A 25,278-nucleotide genomic window follows, 5' to 3' on the forward strand; every position below is an offset into this window, starting at 1 on the left:
CTGGAAATGGAAGGCCAAATCTCATAAGACCCTCTGAGCCTTTCTCTTTCTGAGATTAAATGATCTGCCCAAAGTCATAGAGTAAGTAAGGAATAGAATTATAACTAGTAAACAAAGGAAGTGATTTTTAGATGTTATTAGATCCCTTGACAATTTATTCTCTTTTCTGTGAAAGGTAGCATTCACTATTTTTATTCTCCTAACTAAAGCTTTTCATCTATTTTCTAGGAAATGACAGGCATACAAAGTCTCCTATATTTGTACTGGAGTAAAAAACAGATCTTTCAAACCAATCAACCTAGTTTGCAAACTAATAACTGCCTATATATATGTTAAGATAAAAAACAAATGACATGAGTTTTATTATAAAGCAAAATAAAAATAAAAACAAACAGAACACAAAAAATTAAGTGGCAACAAGTGAGTTTAAAATGAATCTTCCCTTTCTACAGCCAAGTCAGAAAGGGATGTGAACTTCATAGTTGACATTTAAAGAAATATCAAATACCAAGTTTCACATACAAAAGTCAAAATGAGATTTTTTTAATGATTTGGAATTTAAAAATGTTAAAAGAACTTTTATTTGTCATATTTGGTTTTTATCTGAAAGGGTAAAGCCTAAACATTATCTGTTTAATGAGTGCACTTTTATGTACCAAATATTATCCAAGAAAACAACGAAGAACTTAAGTGGAGGTAAGGGACGTGAGAGAAAGAAAAAGAAACAATCATAGAAAAAGAGGCATGAAAATAGGATGTGCAATATAGTCACGAGGAGGGAGGAAGGACTGTCATCTCAGTATTGGTGAGAGCATAGGCCAACAGAGTGCTCACAGAGCAAGTGGAATCGGAAAATGAAGTCATCCAAGAGTGAGGTAGAGAAAGGGAAAGGGAATGTTTGACCCGACAAGTAAAAAAGTACAGAATCCATTTTAATTAAAAAATAGACAAATGAGAAAACTTTAAAATAATGATTCCTCTAAGCCATTCATATACAAGACGTACACAGTGTCATGATACGAGCCACAGTAGAAATATCTCTGCAAAGTACCACATCACCACACCCTAACTCCAGGTCAGGCTTTTCAAAGAGCCAATGCCAGCATGTCCTGTAGCAGGTGGACACTGTAAACCTTTCAGTGACAGGAATAAAAAATACGCTTTTATGCCAGTGAACCATTTTCTCACCTCAGGCAGCTGGAATCCTTTTAGCTCCAGCAGCACTACAGGAAGAATTTTAACTCCTACCCCAGAAGTGGAAAATAGGGGCAGATAAGGCCATGAGATTCCTCTCCCATTAGATTACTATTTCAATGAAAGATTGGCAGCAGCCTAGAGCTTCCCAAGGCTCATCTAAGAAAACCATTTTTATCATTTGTTCTCTGGGAGGATGGGCTCTAGGATTAGCACATTCTTACCTCAATTACTGCAATCCTTAATCACATCCTGCTTTTTTCCCACATCTATACCTCAGTACTGGTAGAACAGAGAAAGTAGAAGATGAGTAGGATTACAGAGAAGTTAGTACTGCTGAGTGTAAAAATAAGGAGAGAGCCATTATGGGGCCTCCTCTTCCTTATCTTGCCAAGTCAAGTAGGAACCAGAGAAACTTCACTGCTCAGTACTTTGGGTTCAGTCACATAAGTCACAGACATAAATTGGAAGTGGATTTTTATCTCCTCAAGAAGCACCCAGAAATCAACGTTAATTTCTTGGTGTAAATTTAAGTGATTTAAAATTTAGAAATAATGTTTATCTTTTCAACAATATAAGGCCCCTAGAAACGTTTGTCCACAATCTCTATCCTGGTAAAAATCATTATTTTTATAGTATGTTTTTACCTTTATCTATTACTTTTTAAATAATCACTTATCTAAATTTATCAGCATACCAACTTCTTTCCTAACCACTGCTTACTGAGTGACACTCCTTCCCCTTCAAATATAAATAATAATCTTTATCAAAAAAGTATTTCTTTAGTCCTTTTATTGAGGATTACGTTCATAATAATTTTTATGTTCATAATAACCAGGGGCTATGAGCTCACTTTCCATAGAAATCATTTCTGTGGATGTCTTATGCGCCCTCTTTTGTAAAAGTGTCCCATTTAGTTTTGTATTTACATCTAGGAATGTAACTGGTCCTATGTGAGTTTCTCAAATTGGAGGTTTTATACCACAAAGGCATAGCTTTGTGCTTTAATTCACATACTTGTTCTCCTAATTTGAATATTTTGGTTTGATTTCTCATGGAAGGTTTCTCTCTGCACCACTACTTTCAATCTAACCAAACACATGTAAAACTTTCTTCCAAAAATATTGAATAACATTTTTTCAGTCTTCATTTTAGGGACTGAGGGAGACCTTTAAAAAGATTCAGATTTTTGCAAGATACTCAATTTCTACTTTCCCATGAAGCCATGTCTTTTATTGCTAAAATTCTAAGCCCTAGAGCTTTTATCTTGATACATGGGATGCAACTATGCATAAACAAATAACTTAACATTTAAATAAGTGCAATATATAGTTTTAATATTTGTACCCAGTATTTTTATAAGCAGAAAGGGGAGAGACAAGCTTGCGTCAGCTAATTCAATTATCTTACTGTAAATTCTAAGTAAATATAACATACTAGGACAATGGTCACTATATAATAACAGATACCTAAAAATCAATCCTCTCCCCCACTGAATAGTGGGTTCAGAATTCCAATGCTCACCTTATTCCTATTCCTAACATGCAAGGATTTGTAAACCCTATTAATAACACAACATTTTTGATGTCAGTGCTAGAAATGCCTTATGTTGCGAGAGAAGCTAAATCAAATGAGCTTTCCTAATTCTTGTCCATTCTAACCCATAAGACCATAAAAATCCAATTCTTGGCCAAGAGCCAATATTTCCTCCTCAGTCTCCACTGTTCGTTTAGAGGACAGGCTCTCAGTGAAATGACAAATTTAACTGAAGATCTCTAGTCCTCAAAACGGACACAAGGAGAGTTCTGATCCTTTATACAGGTTTTCTAGGATTAGCTTCCCACACTGCTTTGAAATGAGAAAAAAATATACATAATCTATGTTTCCAAAATATATTTAAAGTTAAACTCAATGACTTGGTAAATGTTATCTAAAAGTTACTATTCTTCTATGTAATTTAGCAAAGACTTAGTATCTGACATCACTAATAACTTTTTTATTATTAATCTTTAGAATAATTGTGAGTTTGTGTGTGTATATTGTGTGAAGGAGGAGATTATAAAAGGGAATAAGAAGCTGAAATCTTTCTTTAAAGTTATTCTTACCTAAATTAGATTTGTTATAAAAACAAAAGTTTCACATTAGCTTTTAAGCTTAAGTACACACACACACACACACAAAGTATATCAGATTAACACACACACACACACACACACAGTTAAGTGGTTTATCTGATTCAAATACTTTAAATAAATCTGGATTATACATCTAGAATAAAAAATGCAAGGTTTGTCCTGTATACTTTCTGTGTAACTCATGGGCAGAACAATTGCTAAAGGTCAAATCACAACTTATTCAACTAGTGTTACAGCAGTCATGGGAGTCAGCCTCCGGTCAGAATTGTCTGTTGAGATCTGCATATCAGAAGCTGAGATTTTATTACATTCCACCTCTGCAACGCACCATAAAGAAATTCAGTTAACTGGGTCAGAAGGCTTGTTTGCAGCATGAATGGTCAACTTTCCCAAGGTCTTCCTGAAATATGTAACAAATCTACTTTGTCAGATACAGTTTTTAATTCATGCATACACCAAGCAAGAAGCATCAGGTTATATATGGGATCAAAAAGTTTAAGCCTGCCTATCCACTTTGAGGATACTAGTACAGGATTCAGGATCTTAAAGATATTAAAACCTTAATATATAGTTTCAAAATGTTAGTAAAAAATAAAAAAGGTAATCAAGAAGCATGTTACTTTATGAACCATAAATATATTTTAGCACTTTTATGGCAGACAGTTTAGTTTTTTTTCTCCCCGCCATTAAAACTGAAACTTGGCATAATTAGCAAAGTAACCCACCTCAGAGAACTTCCATAAATCAGTAAAACTCACGTTCCTCTTTAAAGAAATACCACTAGCTAAAGAATCCTTCTGATCAACTTCTCTCTACCATTATTTTTATGCTGACAACCAGTATAATGCTGTGCCAATGCGGAAAGTCCATTATAGCTAATCTTTCTTTCCACAAACATGACTTCTATATCTTCATTGAAAATGAAACCCAATTTCCCTGGGACTGTGATTCCTTTAATTGGAAATCATTCGTTTTTCTCACCATCTCCCCAGTATCTCAGAGTTGTAAGTTCTCAAGAATGTTTCTTCATAACCTCAACTTTCACATCACAACTCTGCTCAGAATGTGCTTTTCAGATCAACCTATCATCTTTACTAAGAATCTTGGTGCCTGGATCAGTTTATTTTTCTCCCATTCTCTAGTACTTGATATCCTGGCACCTATTGATATTCCTTACAGTTCCTTGACCCCAAATGCAATAAGGTCACTCATCAGTATCAATGGGGGACTGTTCCAAGACTCACAAAGATACCAAAATTCTTGGATGCTCAAATATAAAATGTCACAGTATTTACATACAACATACACATAACCCTCCCATATACTTTAAATCATCTATAGATTATGTATATACATATAAATAGTTGTTAAACTCTATCTTTTAGAAAAAGTGTTAAGGAAAAATCTTTGTGCATGTTCAATACAGAATCTCTGTACATGATCAATGCAGATCCAGTTTTTCTGTTTTCGAAACTTTTAATCATAGATGGTTGAATTTGTAGATAAAAAAATCAATGGAGATGGAGGGTTGACTGTACTTCTATCTCTAAGTCAGTTGAACAAATTAAACTGGCTTTATCATTGAGACCTGCACCAACTCTAAAACTTTAAATTATATCTTTGATAATAACCCCCTATACTTCCAACAACTCTATTTCTTGTAAGTCATCAATCTGCTTATCTTCCCTCTAGTCCTTTACATCACTGCATCCTTTTTTGCCTACCAAGCACTTCCTTATTACCATCTTTTGATCTGTTTCAGTTACCTTGACATTTTTACAATCTGTCAATCCCTGGCATGTGGTATCCACATTAATAAAGCTGTTATGATTTAGGCACAAGGTGTTACCCAAAAGTTCATGTGTGAGACAATGTAAAAATCTTCAGAGGTGAAAGATTATGAGAGTTATGACTTAATTAGTGGATTAATGCACTTCAATGGATTAACCGGGCAGCAACATAGGCAAGTAGAATATGGCTGGAGGAGGTAGATCACTGGCATGCCTTTGGGATTTCTGTTGTCCCTGGTGAGCTTCCAAGTTGTCTCTGCTTCTGTGTTGCCATGTCCTCAGCTGTTTTCTTCCACCATGCTACCTCATCTTAGGCCCAGAGCTATGGATTCAGCCATCTACTGACTGAGACCTTTGAAACCATGGCCAAAATAAACTTTTCCTCCTCTTTGCTGTTTTTGTCAGTTTTTTTGGTCACGGAAATGCAAAAGATGACTAAGACAAACTCAATCCTAAATCAAATAAATACTGTTTTCTTTTCTCTTGTTCTGAACACTAATGGAAAAACTCTTATTACCCAGGTCCACTGCAGATACACAATTTATAATCTATGATACATATTTCCAATGTGTTTCTTTTTACTCTTTTCTCTTAAACTATCACAGAGAAAGACAAGTCTCTACTCTCTATTGGCCCAATCTCTCTGGCTGTGCTCCAGATTCCACACATTCCTGACTTTTGTGGGACCAAAAATCATCTCCATTCTTTCAATCTTCAGGAGCTTTCTCTGCAACTTCCCTCTCTGGCTATAAGCATGTCTTAAGCATCTCTTAACCAAGAGAAAAAAATAAAATATAGCACCAAGCTGCTGCTGCTTCTTTTTTTCAATCTAGCCTTAATTATTGTCATTTTTGTTTCTGGTTTTCTTTTTCACCACACTTCTTGAAAGATAATTCTGAATTTTCTGTCTCTTTTAGTTCCTCAGTTCTTGCAATCTGGCTTTTTCTCACCAAAACCTAATTAAGACTTATTTGCAAATGATATCCTACTGCCAAAATGAATTTCCTTTCTCAATTATTTCATATGTGTTCCCCTTTGAGTTTTAGTTCCTCTAGAGTTTTCTGTTCTTTTATATACCTTTCTCAATGAAAAATGTTATCAGTTCTTATCTTTTAAATTACCAAGGAGGTATTAAGGGTTTGGAATTTATTTCTAGCCCCTTCTTCTTTCTAAATTTCAAAGGAATATTCCCAGCTATCCTCTGAACACCTGCACTTGGATGCACATAAGAATTGCATATTTTTTATTTCTCACATTACCCACCAATATATACGTTTCTCTGTCCATGTTCTCTATCAATTTAAAATAGTGCTAGCTATTCAACAGTCAAAACTGAAAAACCAAAACTAGAAATACACCTTTCTTTTTGTAATTTCCCAGCTCAACCACATTTTGGTCCTGTCATTTTAGAAAGTCTAAGAAATGTTTTTCAAACAGATTCACCTTTGCCATCTCTGAGACCACTATCATTAGCTGGGACTCTGGTATCCTTTTGCAGGATTCCTGTAGTAGACTCCCCATGGTCTCCAATCCACCTTCCATTTTAGCTACCAGTATTGATTTTCTAAACCATGGATTCTTCTGGAGAGTCCTTAATTTTTTCTCTTCAGAGTTATGTAGTAACCGTTTTTTAGTCTTATCTTCTTATTCTTCTCAGGTACTTCAGAATATTTAGCCTACCCTCTTCTCTGAACAGGTCATATATTTTCTTTCTTTCTTTTTGGTACTGAGAATTGAACCTGGAGGTGCTCTACAACTAAGCTACATCCCTAATCCTTTTTATTTTTTATTTTGAGACAGGGCATTGCTAAATTGCTGAGGCTAGCCTCAAACTTGCCATCCTCCTGCCTCAGTCCTGAGTCACTGGGAGTACAGACATGCATCACCATGCCTAGCAGATCACATGGTCTCATACAGATCTGTGCTTCCATACAAAAAATGATGTTTGCCTGGACTACCATGTCTACAACATGAAAGGTAAAAGGAATCCAAAGAAATGAAGAAGTGCCAAGCCAGTTAAAAACTATTCATTTTCCAAAGTAACATATTTCTTAAAAAAAGTAAAATTTGTATTCAGAAGCATCTAAATATATTCAATATTATGTATAATAAAAAACAGTATGTAGTCTACAAGGAAAAAAACAAATGCATGACCAGCATAAGTTTCAGAAATATTTTCATTTCTGTAATAACCTTCAGTTAAAACTAACCTGCCAGTGCTGAGTGACAGCATTCCACACTCCTACTTTCCCTGTATGACTCGTGGCCACCAACTGGTTACCAATAAAGAAGAGGGCATCTACAGGAACACCAAGGCTGAACACTCCTTAAATGACAGAATAAATAAAGAGGTTAACCAGTGACCATGTTTACAATTAGCCAAAACCTATATTTAAAACATCTTAAAGATGACTAATTTAAATCCATTCTCTTTTATATAAATTAAGTGCTAGACTCAGAGATCAGAAATACAAACATGATAAGCTCTTAAGAAGTTTATAGAACTCCTTAACCAAAGTATGCTCCAAGTCATCTCACACTGCTATAATATTTCATTATCTGGAGCTGTGGTTCTTAATTCTATCTGATCATCAAAATATCCTGGCAGATTTAAAGTGAACAAAATAAAAAGGATCTTAGGATCCATGCTGGACCCAATAAATCAGAAAACCCACTGCATTTTTATATCTATAGGAAATTTAAATGCAGCTTGCTCATGGACCTGATATTTGGGAACCACTGTTCTGAACAAAAACCTGGCAGTTTCAATATCCAGAATTTATCTAAAAATCTGGAAATAAGTCACATTATACTCAAACATTCAGGCCTTTTACTCAGAGCTTATTTTAAACCTGTTTCCAAGCATTTCAATTTCAATTTAATTAATTTGAAAGACATTACAATAGGCCTTGGAATTAAAAAAAAAACACAAGACAATGAGAAATTATTAGGAACTTACAGTGTAGCAGAGAGAAAACTGCAAATAACCAACTATAATATAATGCAAAAATAACAATAGAATACACAGGGTACAGTAATATCCAGAGGAGTAAAAATGAATAGGTAAAGGGTCTGAAAATATATCTTAGAAAAGAAGCCTTATGAGAGTTGGGTTTGTGAAAAGGTTAACAGAAGTTCAACAAATTGGGCAACTAGGAATGGGTAAGCCCAAGGAATATGAGGGAAGGGAAGAGGGAGTATAGGAGAAGGAGGTTGTAAGGAGCAAATATTCTATATTAATATCAAAAGAGACAAGAATGGCTAAGCAAAGAATTCTAAGCTCACTTTGGAATGGCATATATGCCCTATACAATGTCTATCTTTAGTAGAGCACTACACTAGAGTCAGGAGAACCTGGGCTGGAATCCTCTCTCAACGTACTTTTGTGTGCCACCTTTCTGGCTCTTACTTACCTCACCTACAAAACAGAGTCCAAGTTAAAAGTCTCAATACCATTTTCACCTTAAAAATGTTCATAATTCAATTCTAGCACTTAAAAAATATTATCTTAATTATCTGAAAAGCAGCTATGAGAACTATCTTTTCATTTAATAATGGTATAAAACAAGTCTTACCTATAAAATATTGTTTTATGTCTTTATGCTATTTCAAATATCAGTTTATTTCAAAAAAGTATGCATATATGAACAATTTTCTCAGAATTTAACTGAGGAAAAAAAAAAAGACACAGAAGGCCCTGAAGAAGGGCTGGGCATGCAGCTCAGTGGTAGAGCACTTCACCTAGCATGCATAAGGCCCTGGTACTATTACCAATACTGCAAAAATATTAAATAAATAAAAAATAAAAGGCCTTAAAGAATTCACAGGAAAAAAATAAATAAATACAATTGCAGTGCATTTTAAAAGCCTAAGCTAAAAAAGATTACCAACTTCTTTCAAATCAGTGCTAGGTATTCTCTTTTTGTTCAAGACTACACTACATACAAGACCAGCGGCACTCAACATATTGAAAATTCTTAATCAATTTTGAAAAAGTTGGCCATCTAGCAGGAAGAAAGATGACATATACTAGACAAAAAGAAAAAAAAAAAAGAAGACTGGCAAGTGCTAGGAATATTTCTACATATTTTTAAATTTAAATTAATTTCTATATATTAAATAATTTAAATTAATTTCTACAAATTAATTAATTTTATACGTTTTAAATTTAAATTAAATTGTATGTAAAAGATATTTACATAAACATACACATGAATATACCACCTCAGTCCAACCAGACAACCTAAAAGACAGAACAAAAAAAAAACACAAAAAAAAGGCTAATAAGCCCTTTGATCAAAATTGGTTAAAAAAATAAACCTCTCACTTCAAAGCAGAAAGTAATTATCTTACATTCTATACAGTTTTAGAGATTATCACATCATGGAACTTTAATTTTGATGCCAAACAATTTTTCAAAATATGTGAAGCTAACTATATTCAGTCCTGTGGTCTATGTAAAAGGCAGAAATAAAAAGAGGAAACCAACTAGCTTTTATTACTCTACAGAACGATGAGGTTCTGGGAAATCAAGGAAGATATTCTTAATGGTCTCATGAAATTTAAAGTGTCACTCCTGCTTAGGGTCAAGAATTCTGACCACTTCCATAGGGAAGACAGGAGTACAAATAATGACAAGTTCCTGTCTTAATAGGCCTGCTCAGTAAAATATTGCTTGCAGCAGCAATCCAGAAGTGCTGTTATAATGAAGGAGTTCAGTCTCTAGGAGAGCTCTATCATGGATCCACCAGCCCTAACTATTTTCTCTGGGTGGTATTGTCAAGTTCTGAAGAACATTTGTAACAACCAAATGGTTTCTTTTACAAGGCATGAACAAATCACTATTATACCGCCTCACACCATAGCTACCTATCATGTTATCCTTTGAAAACAAAGTTGAAACAAAATCTCCTTCATTTATTGCTATATTAGAAACTGCAACTTGAAAAAGCAAAAAATAAAATAACAACTGGTCTCCTTTCTGTATAATTACAAGGGTTTTTAATTTCAAAACTGTAATATTAAAATTTGTTCTAAGGTTGACAGGTAGAACTTACGCTGGAATAAATTGTACCCAATCATTCCTCACTTTGAAATAAACACACGAACAAAAACTAGACAAGACCCATCAGCCAGTGTTTTTAGGCACTGGACAACAGGCAGTGTTGTACTTGAGATGGGAAACACAGAAGAAAAGCACAGGAAACTGTGCCAGGATGGGAGTGGGAAGAAAGTTACACAGGGGTTTCCCTAAGGTCCTGGCTCCTTACTAAGGCCAAACTGCAGCTGGTCAGGATGAGAATCCCAAGAATAAAAGAAAAAGGCTGCTATAGGAAGAACTGAGAGCTACTAGAGATCTGAGAGGTCATATGTGAAGTAGTTACAGCTCAATGAAAGTGGTTATCCTTTGCTGTACACCTCAGGTTAAGACTACAGAAAGGCAACTTTTAAAAAAAATTAAAAATAAAGATGAAAAAGGCTACCTACCCCTAACAAAGCTTGCACGTGCACACACACACACACACACACACAAAAGTCTAATAGGATCAAAACAATCCTCCCATAATAATGTAACCACTTGCCAAAACAAAATCCACATTTTTTAAAGGAAGGCAGCATAATCCATAAACCCTATATAACTTATCAGGCACATGTGCAAGACATACTCAAAATATCCTAAACATGTGAAGAGCCAAGAAAATGTGACCCGAAACAAAACACCTGGGTATTGGAATTACCAGACGAAAGCTTTAATCAAACCATTAATATGTTTGTTAGATTTAACAAAGAGGGAACATAATAGCCAAAAAGATGAATCTCAGCAGAGAAACAAACTATAAAATAGAATTAAAGGAGTAATTCTACAACTAAAAAGTCAAACCTTTCAAATGCATACTCACTAGAAAGGATTAATTATAAATTGATTACTGTAGAAAATAGGCAAAAGCCATTAAAAGTAGATAAACAGTGTATCTAGAAAACAGAAACTAGTGGTGGGGCTGGGAGACAAAGCTTCACTGACCTGTAGGCCACTATAAAATGTTCTAATATCAGTCTCAAAAGGAGGAGGTTGAAGGAAGAAAGACATGGGGGAGGAGGATACAGGCTTCCCTCAGTTATGTCAATCAAATCTAGAATATATAAAGAATGCTTAGAAACCAATAGTAGGACGACAACTTCATAAAAAAAGAAAGTCAATACTTCAGGACATTTCTGAAAAAAAAAATACAAATGGTCACTAGCACATGAAAAAGTGCTGAGCATCATTTGTAATCAGGAAAATGTAACTAAAAATCACCATTAAAATGAGAATTATAGCATGACTGTATGCTGATGAAATGATTCAACCCAGTAGGAAGCCTGTATGATGAAGAAGAGAGTGGGGATAACTACTAGAACAATGTCCTTGAGTAGACAAGAGGAGTTAGAACCAAGTGCGCAGTTGGAGAAGTTGGCTTTCGAGAACAGAGACAATTTAATCACAGTTAACAAATGGGCACAATAGAGATTGTAAGCACCAATACACACAGATGAGCAGATATAATACTAAGAACTTACACAGAAAATCATTTTTTATTTTCTCAGTATGAAAAGAGAAGGTGTTGACTACTTAGGAAGAAAGCAAAAAGTATAAAAAATCTATGAGAGTCACAGAGAATTGACAAGAATAATACAAGATTGTTGGGTAGTTTTAAAGGCTCACTTAACATTAGTGCTTTGTGTGTGTGTCCCATGTGCCCATTTCTTTTCCTAGCAGTATTTAGCCACACAGATAGAAAGGTGGATCTGGCCAAGGTTTGTTTTTTCCGGGTTAAGCAAAGTGAAAAAGAGATCCCACTGGAGTTAAAGGATTTTTACATTAGAGAACCAGAGCTAATAACTTCAAAGGAGGAAAGGATAGTGACCCAAATGGCAGACGAAGACTATGTTCAGTGTAGCTACAGATGATATGAGACTCAAAACCAGGAAGAGGGGAAAGGAAGTTGGGAGGAAAGGTTAAGGAGAATGGTCTAGAACAGTGATTTTCAAAGTATGGTCTGAGGAACACAGTTCCCTTTCCGGAAATGTGAGAAGTTAAAAACTTTTTTCATGGTAATATTAAATAATTATTTGTCTTTTCTTTACTCTTATTTTCTAAGAGTGTAATGGAGCTTTCCAGAGGCCACATGACATGTGACAAAGTCACCAGTATGACAACTAGCAGAATCTGTACATGTATTTTTATTTTTTTCTAGAATTATCTATGAAGGCAGGTTAAGAATACAACTATGTAAGTTTCCCAAGATTTTTTAACTGTTTCTAAATACTTATACTGTGATCTTCCTGTCTATCTTTAGTTTTACCTGTCATATTCTCTGTAACCTCATTATCTTCTATTGCATTATTATTTTGAAATCCAAGGTTTCCTTGCACCCACAAAGAAACACAAGAAATAAGTACAGTCGTAGCTGCATAACACTGTTGTGGTCAACAACAGACCACCTATGTGACTATTTTCCCACTAGCCAGGTACAGCAGTGTATGCCTGTAATCCTATCAATATAGGAGGTTGCAACATGAGAATCTAAAGTTCAAGGCCAGACTCAGCAAGTCCTAAGCAAGACCCTGCCTCAAAACAAAAAATAAAAAGGGTTGGGGATATGACTCAATGAAAAAGCACCCCTGGGATAAATTCCCAGGACAAGCCCCCACTCCCTCCCGACACCCAAAGACTAACATCTAGTAACAAACTAGTCATCTTAGTTTGTCTAAGTATATTCTATGATGTTCACATAATGCCAGAATCCCTAATGACACATTTCTCAGGACATATCCCCATTGTTTAGTGACTCATGAGGTATATATTGATGTTGTATTCTTTAACATTAGTATAAAAAATGTTCTGAAACTTTTCTAAAATTTTAAATTTAACTAAAACTGTTCAAAATTTGATATTTTGTTTTTAAAAAAATCTAGTTTTAATATATATTCTTTCTCATAGTGATGTATCATTTGCTTAAAATAAGAAAATTAGAATATTCACCTGCTTGACTCATAGCTGCACAATCTCAGTCTAAAGACTTAACAAAGAAATAAACTTGACATATCAGAATTCTTTGATTTAGAGAACGAAGGACTCTAAAAAACATGTCAAGCCAGGCATGGTGTCACACTCCTAAAATCTCAACAGCGTGAGAAGCTGAGGCCAGAGGATCATAAGTTCCAAGACAGTCTCAGCAATTTAGCGAGACCCTGTCTCAAAATAAAAAATAAAAATAAAAAGGGCTGAGGATGTGGCTCAGTGGTTAAGCACCCCTAGATTTAATTTCTGGTACAAACAAAACTGAGCAAAACTATAAATAAAAGTTTTAAATATAAAAATCATCTCTCAACTTTACAGATACTAATAACTTAACCTAATTATATTTTATACAACACAACACTTGAATAGCTTGTATCAGTTGCAGGTTCACTGAGGCCAAACAGGGTTTAAGGAAAGAAACTCTTTAAGAGCTGGAAAGTTATTTGCTATAGACTTTCAATTAGAATTGGAAAAGGCAGTAAAATCTCTTACAGGGTAAGTTATGGCATGACTCTGGCTGGAGAAATGCCATCCACCCATTCTGGGAGACTACTAAAAATCTTGAACAGATGACAATGCTCAATGACAAAGCTCTAGATGAAAAATCAGTCTAAGAAATCACAGCACTAACATTTTTAAGTGATACTAACTGCTTCAAAATAAATGTCTGAAAGAGGTAATATCTCATCTGCAAAATTCTATCTATGTCTTACAAATAAATAGATACAGACCTTATGTTTTGTTTGTATTTACCTGGTCTCAACATTAACTAATCATTAAAGATCTTTTACATGAACACAAAATATAAGCCATGCTGAAACAACAAAGTGTTGAAAACTTATGAATCTCACGGCTTATTCTAGAACATCTGTGTTGACACTTTCACTGATGATGTAAATCAATGCTGAGTATAAACAGCAGGCAACCTAGTACAAATCAAGGCAGTGGCACTAATCTGTACTAGTGGTCATTAAAATCTCTGCCACAAATTTTCAGGGAAAGAAAAAAAGTCCAGTTTAACTCATAAACATCCTTTCTAAAGCAGTAAAAACTTGTATTGATTAAATTCCAATTTTAAATATGTCTTTTTAATATTATGTAGAACTAAGAACTACAGATATAGTTCATCTTGATGCAGATTACAAGAAAAAAACTTCATAATTATGAAGCTAAGAGTAACACCACCTACTTTTTTTCCAATTGAATACAATTTTTATTTGAAATGATGAATAACTGTAGCTATTCAGATATGGGTAAAAAGCAGAACTTTCCTCAAAAATGAACAAAGTAAGCCTATTATTTCAAGGAAAAGAAATGATGACATTTGTTAATTATGATTCAATTTCAAAAGTATCAAGTGAACATTAGTACTCTGAAACTTTGCCACAGAATGTATGACAACTTCCCAAAACAGAGTTCAGATATGTGATCACTGATAACACTAAGGATTGCAGATTTTTGACACTGTATAAAGACAGGTATCAACATTTGGCAGGTCTACATAAGTCAGTAAACCAACAGTTTCCAAGTGACCAACAAACAATGTACAAAATCAAGCATGAATAAAAGATCCATTCAAAGTATAAAACAGACCTATGGGTTTTATAGAATATGGAAAGTGAGATGGTATCATTTCAGAATTTTGGAACAAGATCCAAGAATATTCAAAATGGTCTGAAAAGATAATAAAAATGAGTTTTTTCTAACTACATATGTGTGTAAAGCCTATCTTTGTATACTTTGATCAAAACAATATATTGGCAGGCCCAGTGGTACACTCCTGTAATTTCAGCAACTCAAAAAGCTGAGGCAAGAGGATCACAAGTATGAGGCCAGATTCAGTAACTTAGCTAGACCTTCAGCAACTTAGTGAGATTCTGTCTCAAAAATTTTAAAAATGGACTGGAGATGTGGCTAGGTGTTAAAATACCCCTGCATTCCATACCCAGTGCCAAAAAAAGGTAACATGGCATACTGAATGGAGAAATATGTTTCAAAATTAAAAAAAAAAAAACATTACAGAGGTTTTTAAGACCATAAATGAAGCCAGGCACAGTGGTACACACCTATAATCCTAGCTACTCAGGAAGTCAAGGCAAGTTGGAGGACAGGCTAGGCAGCTTAACACGATCCTCTCAAAATAATAAGGGGATGGGAATGTAGTTCAGTGGTAGAGTACACCTGAATTAATTCCCCAGAACCCCAAAATAAACACACAAACCAAAGCCACTCTCCTCACAAAATTTTGTTTTAGAAAACAGTTATTTTTCATTAAAAATGTTACTTATATTATCACACAGGGATATACTACTACTATTTTAATATTTATAAATTTTTAGTTTTAATTTCCAGTATGGTAAATACTGCATAAATGGTAATCTACACAACGACTTTTTGTGGTCCTAAACAACTTTCCAAGAGCCTGATGGGGTTGCGAGAACAAATATGTGAGAATTTCTGGTCTAGAAGTAACAATGATGAATAAGAAAATAATTTACCTCATCTTCAAGGCCCGTGAAATAACAGAGTAGGAAAAAACCAGCTACCATGGAGTAGAACTCAAGAAAGCAACATTCTCATAATGCAGCCACATTTCAGTTGGAGCAAACTAAAAAGATGCTCCCCTCTTTTCTAAAGCATCAAATTTCCCTCCCTCTTTACCATATCATTTCTTTCACACCAAGTAGTCCGCTTACTAGTGGGCCCTGGAAAAAAATGGTGAGGCAGCTCTAGCTAACAAACAGTACATGTTAGTTTTCATACTTAGGGTCAACACCTCCTAAAATTAAAAAAATATTACATGTGCAGGTGAAATGCAACAAAAACAAGAGTCTTCCTACCAATTTCACTTCCACTTCCCCCATCCTGAACACTCCACAGGATGATGCTGCTCTCTGAGGCAACAGCAACCATTTTGTCTTTGTCTCCATGTGGACCTCCAACTACTTTTGCATTTAGAGCCACTCGTTCAATAGTCCAGTCTAAATAGGGGCTTGTAAACACTTGTTGCCATCCTGAAGATTCTTTGATTCTGTAAAGAAACAACAGACACATAAGGAAGACACATAATGTTGGCAGTTAAGCAAACAGATGTACCAATGAATGTACGAAAAAAGAGAAAATAATCACAGCTACCTACCCATCTTTATATTTGTTAAATAAAAAATGTTTCTGAAGTACCAGACTATCATCCCTGATATATCTTATATTTACACATTTAGGGCATATAACCACTTTAAAAGATATTAGAATCTATATTTTACCAAAGAATAATTTAAGAAAGTCCTTCAAATCACTTTGAAAACTTTTTTTTTTAAGCTTGTTATATCTTTCACATTTTTTCCACAAAAAAGAACTATTATCATTTTCTATGGGTAGAAATGGTCAACAAAAATCAAAATTTTAAAACTATTATCATTCCTTTGAGTTACTAATCAGGCTTTTTGTTTTATTACCATTACTAACTGAAATGACATTCACTGAAGCTATTTTTCTTTCTACTTCAGAAACAGTCTGTTCAAACAAACTAAGAAAAGAAAGCGTACCACATAATACCTCAGTAATTAAATGAACCAAGAATGAGGCTTTGAAAACCCTCACCTGCAGACTAATTCTTGAAGGTCTACTGTTGAAGGACTATGATTCCCCAGATGTAAACTAATGTGTTCTTTAACATTTAATTTCCCTGATAAACACCTGGCAATTTTAATATTTTTTCCCTGTCCAACCTGAATTTAGGTCTTTCCAATATATATATATATGGGATTATATAGTAAGCCGCCACACATTTAGGGCCTAAAGTTAGTTGTGTGATTATGACAATGACTTGAATAATTAAATACCTATTTTTAAGCAACACTAAAAAATAATGCAAACAAAATTGCTATTTTCTCTTTGTCCTACTTAAACAGACTAAACAGAAGATGAAGGGGAAAAAAAGTCCCTTTACATGCCACCTGACATATTCTTTGGAAAAATTAAAAAGGGAGTTCTGGGGGCATACCTTAATGCTAGAGCACTCAGTATGCACAAGGCCCATAGGTTGAATCCTTAGCTAAAAAAACAATAAATAAAACTTAGATATTGATAAACAATGGTCACTGAAAGACCTAAATAAAAACATTTCAATTTTATTTTCCTTTAAATGTGTATACTAAAATAATACCATTATAATTCATAAAGGTACCTATTTAGCCTTCTTAATTTGAAGAATGATAGCTTTCCTTAAACTTAAAGCAATATTGAGAAGAATTTATCAAAATTTCCTAAGCATTTTAAAGTCTGTAATTACCATCTTCAGCCACCAGATGGGAATCATGCTAAGATAAACAACTGAAAATAATTATCTAATATTTTCTAAAAATTGATAAAACATTGAGGAATGAAATGTAGATGTAATTTGAGACTTTCAGAATGGGCACAAAGCAGGAATTGCTAGCACTTCAAGAACAAAAACAGCATGCTGTATTGTGATGTATGCTGGGTTCCTACTAAGGTCTGGTAAAGAGATATGAATTGACTTAATGAGGTGAATAATGTGATTCTGTGAATATTAATTTAGGAATATAAATGATAAAATTATGCGTAATCTTATCTTTTACAGATAACATATATCTATGTTATCTGTAACATTTTTCTCTATAACAAGGTATTACAAAATAAAGAGATGATAAGAAAGGGTAAAAGAATCAAGATAACACACTTAACAGTGACTAAAACAGCTACAGCATTTAACTCGGGAAGATATGTGAATCTACTTCTATTTTTAAACTAAAATTAAGTACAAAGAAAAAATACATTCACTATATAATTCTGCATAACAGGATTTGAGATTTAAAATACACAAATAAGAAAGAATGAGTTCTGCTTGCACTATAACTCCTTACTGCTCTCTTAGGATTCAGGACATCTATACAAAGAATATGATTAGTTCCCTCATTAAACACTCAGGAAATTCTGTTCTACAAGATTTTAAAACTTAACTGTAAATATAATTTACTTTAAATGGTATGGAAATAGACAAAGATGTAAGACTTTATAAGAATCCTTAAAAAATACACATACACATACACACCTAAAAGTGTATGTGTATGTGTAAACATAACATAAAATAAAGGGAGCTTTCAAATTCAGTGAAATGGTAATTTATGTAATAAATGATCAGAATTTAATTAACTACCCACTTGGAAGAAAAAAAATTCTTAACTCTCACAGCAAATACAAAAAAGTAAATTTAAATTCTTCATGGATTAAAGATTTAAAACGGGATATAAATGGCAAGAAGGGAGCAAACTTACACAACTACTCTTCATAACACAAGTAACACTGTCAAAGACTCAAAAAGAAAAAGGGATAAAAAAAATCTTAACCACGTAGAAAATTACTGAATCTATGGGAAGAACATATAGGTAGGTACTCACTATATTAGTCTTTAAAGTTTTTAACTTATTACATAGAAAAGATTGCACTCTTGTATAAGATTTCCTTCTTTTTAAATCTTATTGCCACTGTGTGGGATGATTTAACTATACATTAAGAAATTTAGTATGCCCTCAATTATTTCCCTTTCTCACTTTGTATGGGCACACTGCTGCAGCACTGACAGTGAAAGCAAAGAAAGATCCTGGTCAAAAGCAAAAAGAATGGAAAATGTAATAGCATCATTTTTCATATACTCATCACTTGTGTTAAATTTTGTGCAATACTGTGAATCTCCAGGAAGTAGCAACATTCAGCACTGCTGTGCAGTAACAAAAGCTATGTTAGCTGTTACACATCATCTCATAACTTTCTGGAATTTCTTATCAGTACATAATATTTAAGTGGCTGGCCAAAGGGGGGAAAAATAAAAGTCTTTTCACTTACATCCTTAAGATGGTTAAGTTCAAAATGAGTCTTAAAAAAACTTCAGCAAATTAGTCTTAATTCATATAAAAACTGTCTATAAATTATCCAAAATATTATTTTTATACTATTCAATAATTTAATTTCAAAATCCACAAAACACTCTCAAAATGAAAAGTTTGCACCTAATCACTACTTACAATAAAAAAAAAAAAAGAACCTGAAATAACAGAAAGGGGCCCTAACCAAATGTGGCAAGCCTTTTCATAAACCGAGTATTTTTTAATATATCTGGGATTTTTTATTTGTGGGGGGGGGGCACAGTTTTACTGGGATTGAATTCAGGGACACATGACCACTGAGCCACATCCCCAGCCCTATTTTGTAGTTTACTTAGAGACAGGGTCTCACTGAGTTGCTTGACATCTCACTTTTGCTGAGGCTGGCTTTGAACTTCGGATCCTCCTGTCTCACAGCCTCCCAAGCAACTGGGATTACAGGCATGCACAACTGCACCCAGCTTATATCTGTGATTCTTTAAAACATATCTTATTATAAACTCTAGAGGACATTTGTAACTTTTTAAACTTTCTGTGCCTATTTTTTCTTAATTGAAGTCAATAGTGACAAAAATTTATAGATTCCTTAATTTTTCAGCAATTAAATTATATGGGATCATAATATAAACTAGTAAATTCCAACCAGTTTTTTGCTTCCATTCCATTTTCTATCATCGGCATTTCTCAATGCAGATAGTGATTAGTGATTTGAACTGAGTGTTGACCTTTCCCCATTTTGCCCATTTAAAAAAAAAATATCACTGGTCTACACTATTCTTCATCCTCTTTTAGTGTCTAAGAATCTAAAAATTAATAAAATAAAATTATTGCATAAATCTCTCACATTATAGATATTAAACCCAACTACTTCTGCCCACAACTGTCCTGTTTCACTACGTCACTCCCAACAACACAGTAATTATGACCAGTAGAGTCTTACTCTTCTATAGAGTATAAATGACTGAATCATTATAACCTACAGTGGCTACATTTTCTTAAGCTACAATTAATAATCATCATCTTATAACTGAATCATTAAAGTTAAAATATTATGTATATTGATAATTCTATCTAAAATTACTTAATGTAAGTTAAATGACTCAGAAGCTAGACAGAACCAAGAAATAATAACATCAAGACATCTCAGTTACATTACAGTTGATACAGCCTGGCAAATACAATAAGAAGACCATCAGCAATATTTACAAATTTGCTGTCAAAGTAAAAGCAAACTAGGCTGGAGGTATAGTTCAGTGGTATAGCGCTTGCCTAGCACATGTGAGGCACTGGGTTTAATCCTCAGCACCACATACAAATAAATAAAGGCATTGTGACCATCTACAACTAAAAATGTAAAAAAAAAAAAAAAAGTAAAAGCAAACTAAATCTTAAAATGGATACAGTAGAAGTGGGTGAAATATCCATGAAAAAAAAAAAATTATTTTTTTCAGATACCACCCCCAGCCCTTTTCATTAGCAATACTGGGGACACGCACATGCTAGGCAAGTATTCTACCATGTATATCCCCAGCTCTGCAGAGGAAAATTCTGATGGATAAAAGAAAGAGATCCTAATCTAATAATATAAAATCATAAATATCAGAAACTACCATCTAAAATAAAATGCAAACCACTATTATTATGTAATACCTGTAACACACAGCAAAATGAGCATATGCAGCTACAATCCAGTTGTGATGGCCAGCTACTATTAGCACCTTTCGTGGATCCACAGGAAATCCTGTTGATTTTGGAAAAAGAAATATCTTATATTCTAAAATGAGTTGGCAAATTATGGCCCACAGTCCAATTCCAATCTTCTGCCTGTTTCGATTAATAGCTTGGTTGGAACACAGTCACATGCCCTTGTTTATCTATCATCCATTGTGCCCTCATGCTACAATGTCAAAGTTGAATAGCCCTGACAAAGACAGTATAGCCCATAAAGCCTAAATTTTTAATTTACAATCTGGTTCTTAACAGCAAGTTTATCAATCCTTATTCTGAAGATTCACAGCAAACAGATCACATTACTTTTTAAATAAATGATTACGTTAAATGAGATTCTTTTTAATGATCTAAATGATAAATCTGGATTTAAAAAAGAGATAAGGCCAAAATTACATACTTAAAAATAATTACTCAAGTATTTTAAAGAACTGAAAATATATGCATTTTTCTTTTTCTGTTTATATAATCTTTTCTTACCCAGTCTAACAGTCTCTTCTCCAGTTCCAGAGAGAACAGGTTGAGTACCATTTCCCCGGGCTTCACCTTCTGCAGAATTTAGTCCATTCCGAGAATCAGCAGAAGATCTAGCTGTGTTGTTTATTTTACGACTAGGAATGCCTAAAAAGGAAAAGCCATATTTATTTTATGGGTTAACCTTCCAAAAATTAAAAATACCATATTGTAAGAGAAAAACATTAAAATGTGAATCTCACTGTACCTAAAATAGATATTCTGAAACAGCAATTTATATGCTAATTACAATTTTTAAAAGAATATTAAAAAAATTCACAGATTTTTGGTATTTGCCATATCATCTGAAATAGAGAAGATTACGATTTATCATTATGTTCTACTTTCACCTACCTCCAGATTACTAAATTAATGGTTCATTCATTCAGTCTTTCCACCAGTCTTTACATTTATGGTACTATGTGTCAGGTACTCTGTACTAATTTAACTTTGCTTTGGAACTGAACTTCCCCATATCATTTATTTGGCAGGGGAGGCGTTTTACAAAATGAAACCTTACTCACATAGGTAAAGGCTGAACTCTTCTAATTATCGAAAGTGGGACATAGGTAATACTGATGTACTTCTGAAAAGCTCCTTGGGTTCTACAATAAGAAGTCTGACAACCTGAGCAATGACTAAGGTGTTAGCAAACTATAGCCCAAGGGAAATAAAAAAAAAAAAACTAAATAAAGTTGTAAAGGACATAGTAACATTCAATCCTTTATGTAGTATATGCAGCAGAGTCCAGTAGTTGCCATAGAAGTCTTCTGGCTCACAAAGCCTATCTGGCCCTTTACAGAAAAAGTTCACCAAAGTTTTCTCTATAACATGTAGTGTGACTTAGCATCTAAAAGAATTAATGTTCTAATTCTAGATTTATATAAAAGAAACTCAGTAATCAAAGAATAGTTTTTCCTATTTGTAACTATTTAATGACAAAAAGAATTTTTTAAAAGACAAATGAAAATAAAGCAGAAATACCTGGTGGGGGCAAGTAACCATGAAAAAGGACACTGCCACAAGATGAACGCTCCAATTCTTCACATAGGAGAAGCCTTCTTACTAAAAACATTTCAAAGCAAACTTGTCAAGAGTACATGCAAACAGAAAAACAGTACTCCATTTTTATTTTCTCTAGTTAAAGAGGATAAGGAAAGAAAAGGAAAATGTTTGAGTTAAATCAGAGTTAATAACCTCTTTTTAGTATGAATAGCCACAAAAACTAAGTGCTGAACTATTCTGTCAAAAATCAGGACCCAAATATAAAACAAATTTCATTTGGGCAAATTTAATGCACAAATAATAAACACAAAATACTCAAGAGACTACATACCTAATGGAGTGATTCCATAAAATTCTGCTTCATGCCTGAGAACATTAATACTTACTCCCCTATAAAGAAACAAATGAATGAAATAAATTCTTTAATATTGGTAACTTAGATTATACCTGAAGCAACAGGAGAAAGTACTGGGTTCTAAAAGTGAAAAAGCCATAAGGCTTTAAACTTACTTTTTTTCCTAATATTCTTTATTTTTAATATCCTTAATCATTTCAAAAAGTCTAAATAAAAAACAACTTCATGTGAACCAAAACATTTTGTTACCTACTATAAAAAAAATATTCAATGAATTGAGTAAGTAAAAGAGTTAGGGCTGTACTCTAATGCAAATGACTTATCAAGACGTATCAGACACAAAAACAAGAGAGAAAGTTATTCCTTATGGAATTGCTTGTAGCTTTTTAACATAATTATTTCCACACATATTTTAACCTTCCTCATTATATTGTAAGCTCCATACAAGCAATCTACTTCAACTTCTGTATACCTTGTACTACACTTAGCACAGTGCTGGCATAAATAATTTGTTGAGTGAACAAAACAAAATAAAAATAGGAAAAACATTAGCTTTAGCAAAGACAGTGTCATCCAGATAAAGACTGTTACAACACAGTAATACAGTTAAGTAACAGGAAAACAAAAAGTTAAAAAAAAAAAAAAAAGAATATAAGCCTCAGAGCTTACAATAATGATGATTCATTTTAGGTTTCTATTATGTGTCCTTACTTTATAAATACCACCTGGCCTTAATAAATATGAAACGGTGATATTAAACTGTTTTTATTTGTGAAATTAATTATGACATAAGAATGATTTAAATTTTCTGATTCCATTTCAAAACTATCTGTGTTGACAGGTGGCTCAGGGCACAAATGATAGTTCTTCAAGACTTTCATTCTCCTTAGGACAGGCAAAGAAATACAATAATTATAAAACAGCATGATATGGGCAATGCAGATTTCAAGGAAGAGAATTAGAACATAATTATTTGAGGGTTGTTTGTTTTTAATCCCTTCCTTCCCATCTTCTTTTAGAGGGAACCATTGAGAATTTAAACTTGGTAAGGCTCTTTAACTGAAAAAAGATAGTAAGTTGTAAGAAAAGTTGCTGGTAAACATACACATTTAAATTAAATCTGCCTTTTATGGTTGATGTAACTATGGATTAGTCAGAAAATCATTGACTAGAAGTGAACTTGGGACTTTCTCAATCCAAATGCTATGAGTGAAAATAATCTTTCTCAAGAAGTAGTAATATACTTCTTACATCCCACCAATCACAGGCCAAAAAATAGATATAACAAGAAGGCCCAACAAACTTTTTTATTCATTTAATAAATATCTATTTTTATATATTACACATGCTACTTTAATGATGGGTATATGCCAAGAAATAAACTTAGACCAAAAAAGATCTCTGTCTTCAAGGAGTTTACCTTCTAGTGAATGAATATAAGCCAAAAACAAAACAATATTATAAAGAAGCAGCTAAAATGAACAACTAAATTTCTAAAAAAAAAAAAAAAAAAAAAAAAATTAAGGAATCCTTACTGAAAGCTTATTGGGAAAATATGAAAATAGTAAATGCAAATCATCACTCCCTGATAGGAAACTCAACTATAATTGAAGATGGCAATGTTAAAGATATAGTTCAAACAATCATTGATTTATCCACAAAGAAAATAATGTAATGAGCTCTTACCATGCTTCAATCACAGACTTAGGTCCTAGGAATATATAGCAAACTGTAGCTGCTCTTTTGGAATTTAAATCTAATAAAAGACAGACTAATAAAAATGAATGAAATATAACAAGTGCTATGACAATGACAGAACAGGAAACTATGAATACTTAAATTAGGTAGACACAGCAAAGATTATTAAAGTAGTCAGGTTTAGTCAAGACCAGGAAGAATTCAAATTTTATAAGAGAAATTACACTGGGGCCAGACTATAGACAAAGATCATCAAGCCCTGAATCCTAAGCCATCAGTCCAATATAACATCGAGAGTTTTAAGCAGAGTAGCAACCTGATCAGAAGATAATTTTGGCAGCAATGTGGAAAATATAATGGAGGGATACAAGGCAGGTAAACTGCTCAAGAAGTTTTTGGAAATACATTAAAGGAAGAGATGATGCTGGCCTGTATCTATGAAAGTTTAAGCCTGAGGAAATCTTTAATCAAAAATCGTCTTGGCAAGGCTAGGGTTGTGGCTCAGTGGTAGAGCACTTGCCTAGCACGTGTGAGGCACTGGGTTCAATTCTCATCATCATATAAAAAATAAATAAAATAAAGGTATTGTGTTCATCTATAACTAACAAAAATATTTTTTAAAATAGACTTTGTGGTAAGCCATTCTTATAGACCGTGGCCGCCATTAGAAGATGGCGCCGGCTTCCACTGTGGCCTGTGATAAACAACTCCTTTTATGGAGAGTTGGCGCGCAATCCCTTACCACCCTATGAGAGAGATCCACGTGGCGGCTTAGGATTGGGATGCGGGGGGCTTTATTAAGCTGTGCTTGGGCATGGCGGGCGCGGGCGCTAGAAGATGATACATGACTCAAGGCCTGAATAAACTGCTGAAAGAAGAATCCTGTGTCGTGTTT

General features: G+C 33.7%; 1 protein-coding gene across 3 annotated transcripts in view; it reads right to left on the bottom strand.

Moving 5' to 3' along the window:
• Positions 1-25,278, bottom strand: part of Kctd3 (potassium channel tetramerization domain containing 3) — a 58,224-nt gene that overhangs the window by 17,597 nt on the left and 15,349 nt on the right. For 2 of the 3 annotated variants that reach the window (XM_015483643.2, XM_015483642.2), the window contains exons 5-10: positions 22,662-22,720; positions 22,310-22,390; positions 21,293-21,433; positions 20,735-20,825; positions 16,022-16,212; positions 7,330-7,445 (exon numbers count right to left, since the gene is read on the bottom strand). In XM_015483643.2, the coding sequence (XP_015339129.1) occupies positions 7,330-7,445; positions 16,022-16,212; positions 20,735-20,825; positions 21,293-21,433; positions 22,310-22,390; positions 22,662-22,720 (679 nt within the window). Of the gene's footprint in view, positions 1-7,329; positions 7,446-16,021; positions 16,213-17,184; positions 17,210-20,734; positions 20,826-21,292; positions 21,434-22,309; positions 22,391-22,661; positions 22,721-25,278 lie in introns of those variants that run through there. The other variant, XM_048809382.1, reaches the window with a different exon arrangement.

This window comes from Marmota marmota, unplaced genomic scaffold (assembly GCF_001458135.2).
Source record: "Marmota marmota marmota unplaced genomic scaffold, marMar, whole genome shotgun sequence".
In the NCBI taxonomy this organism is placed as follows: Eukaryota; Metazoa; Chordata; class Mammalia; order Rodentia; family Sciuridae; genus Marmota; species Marmota marmota.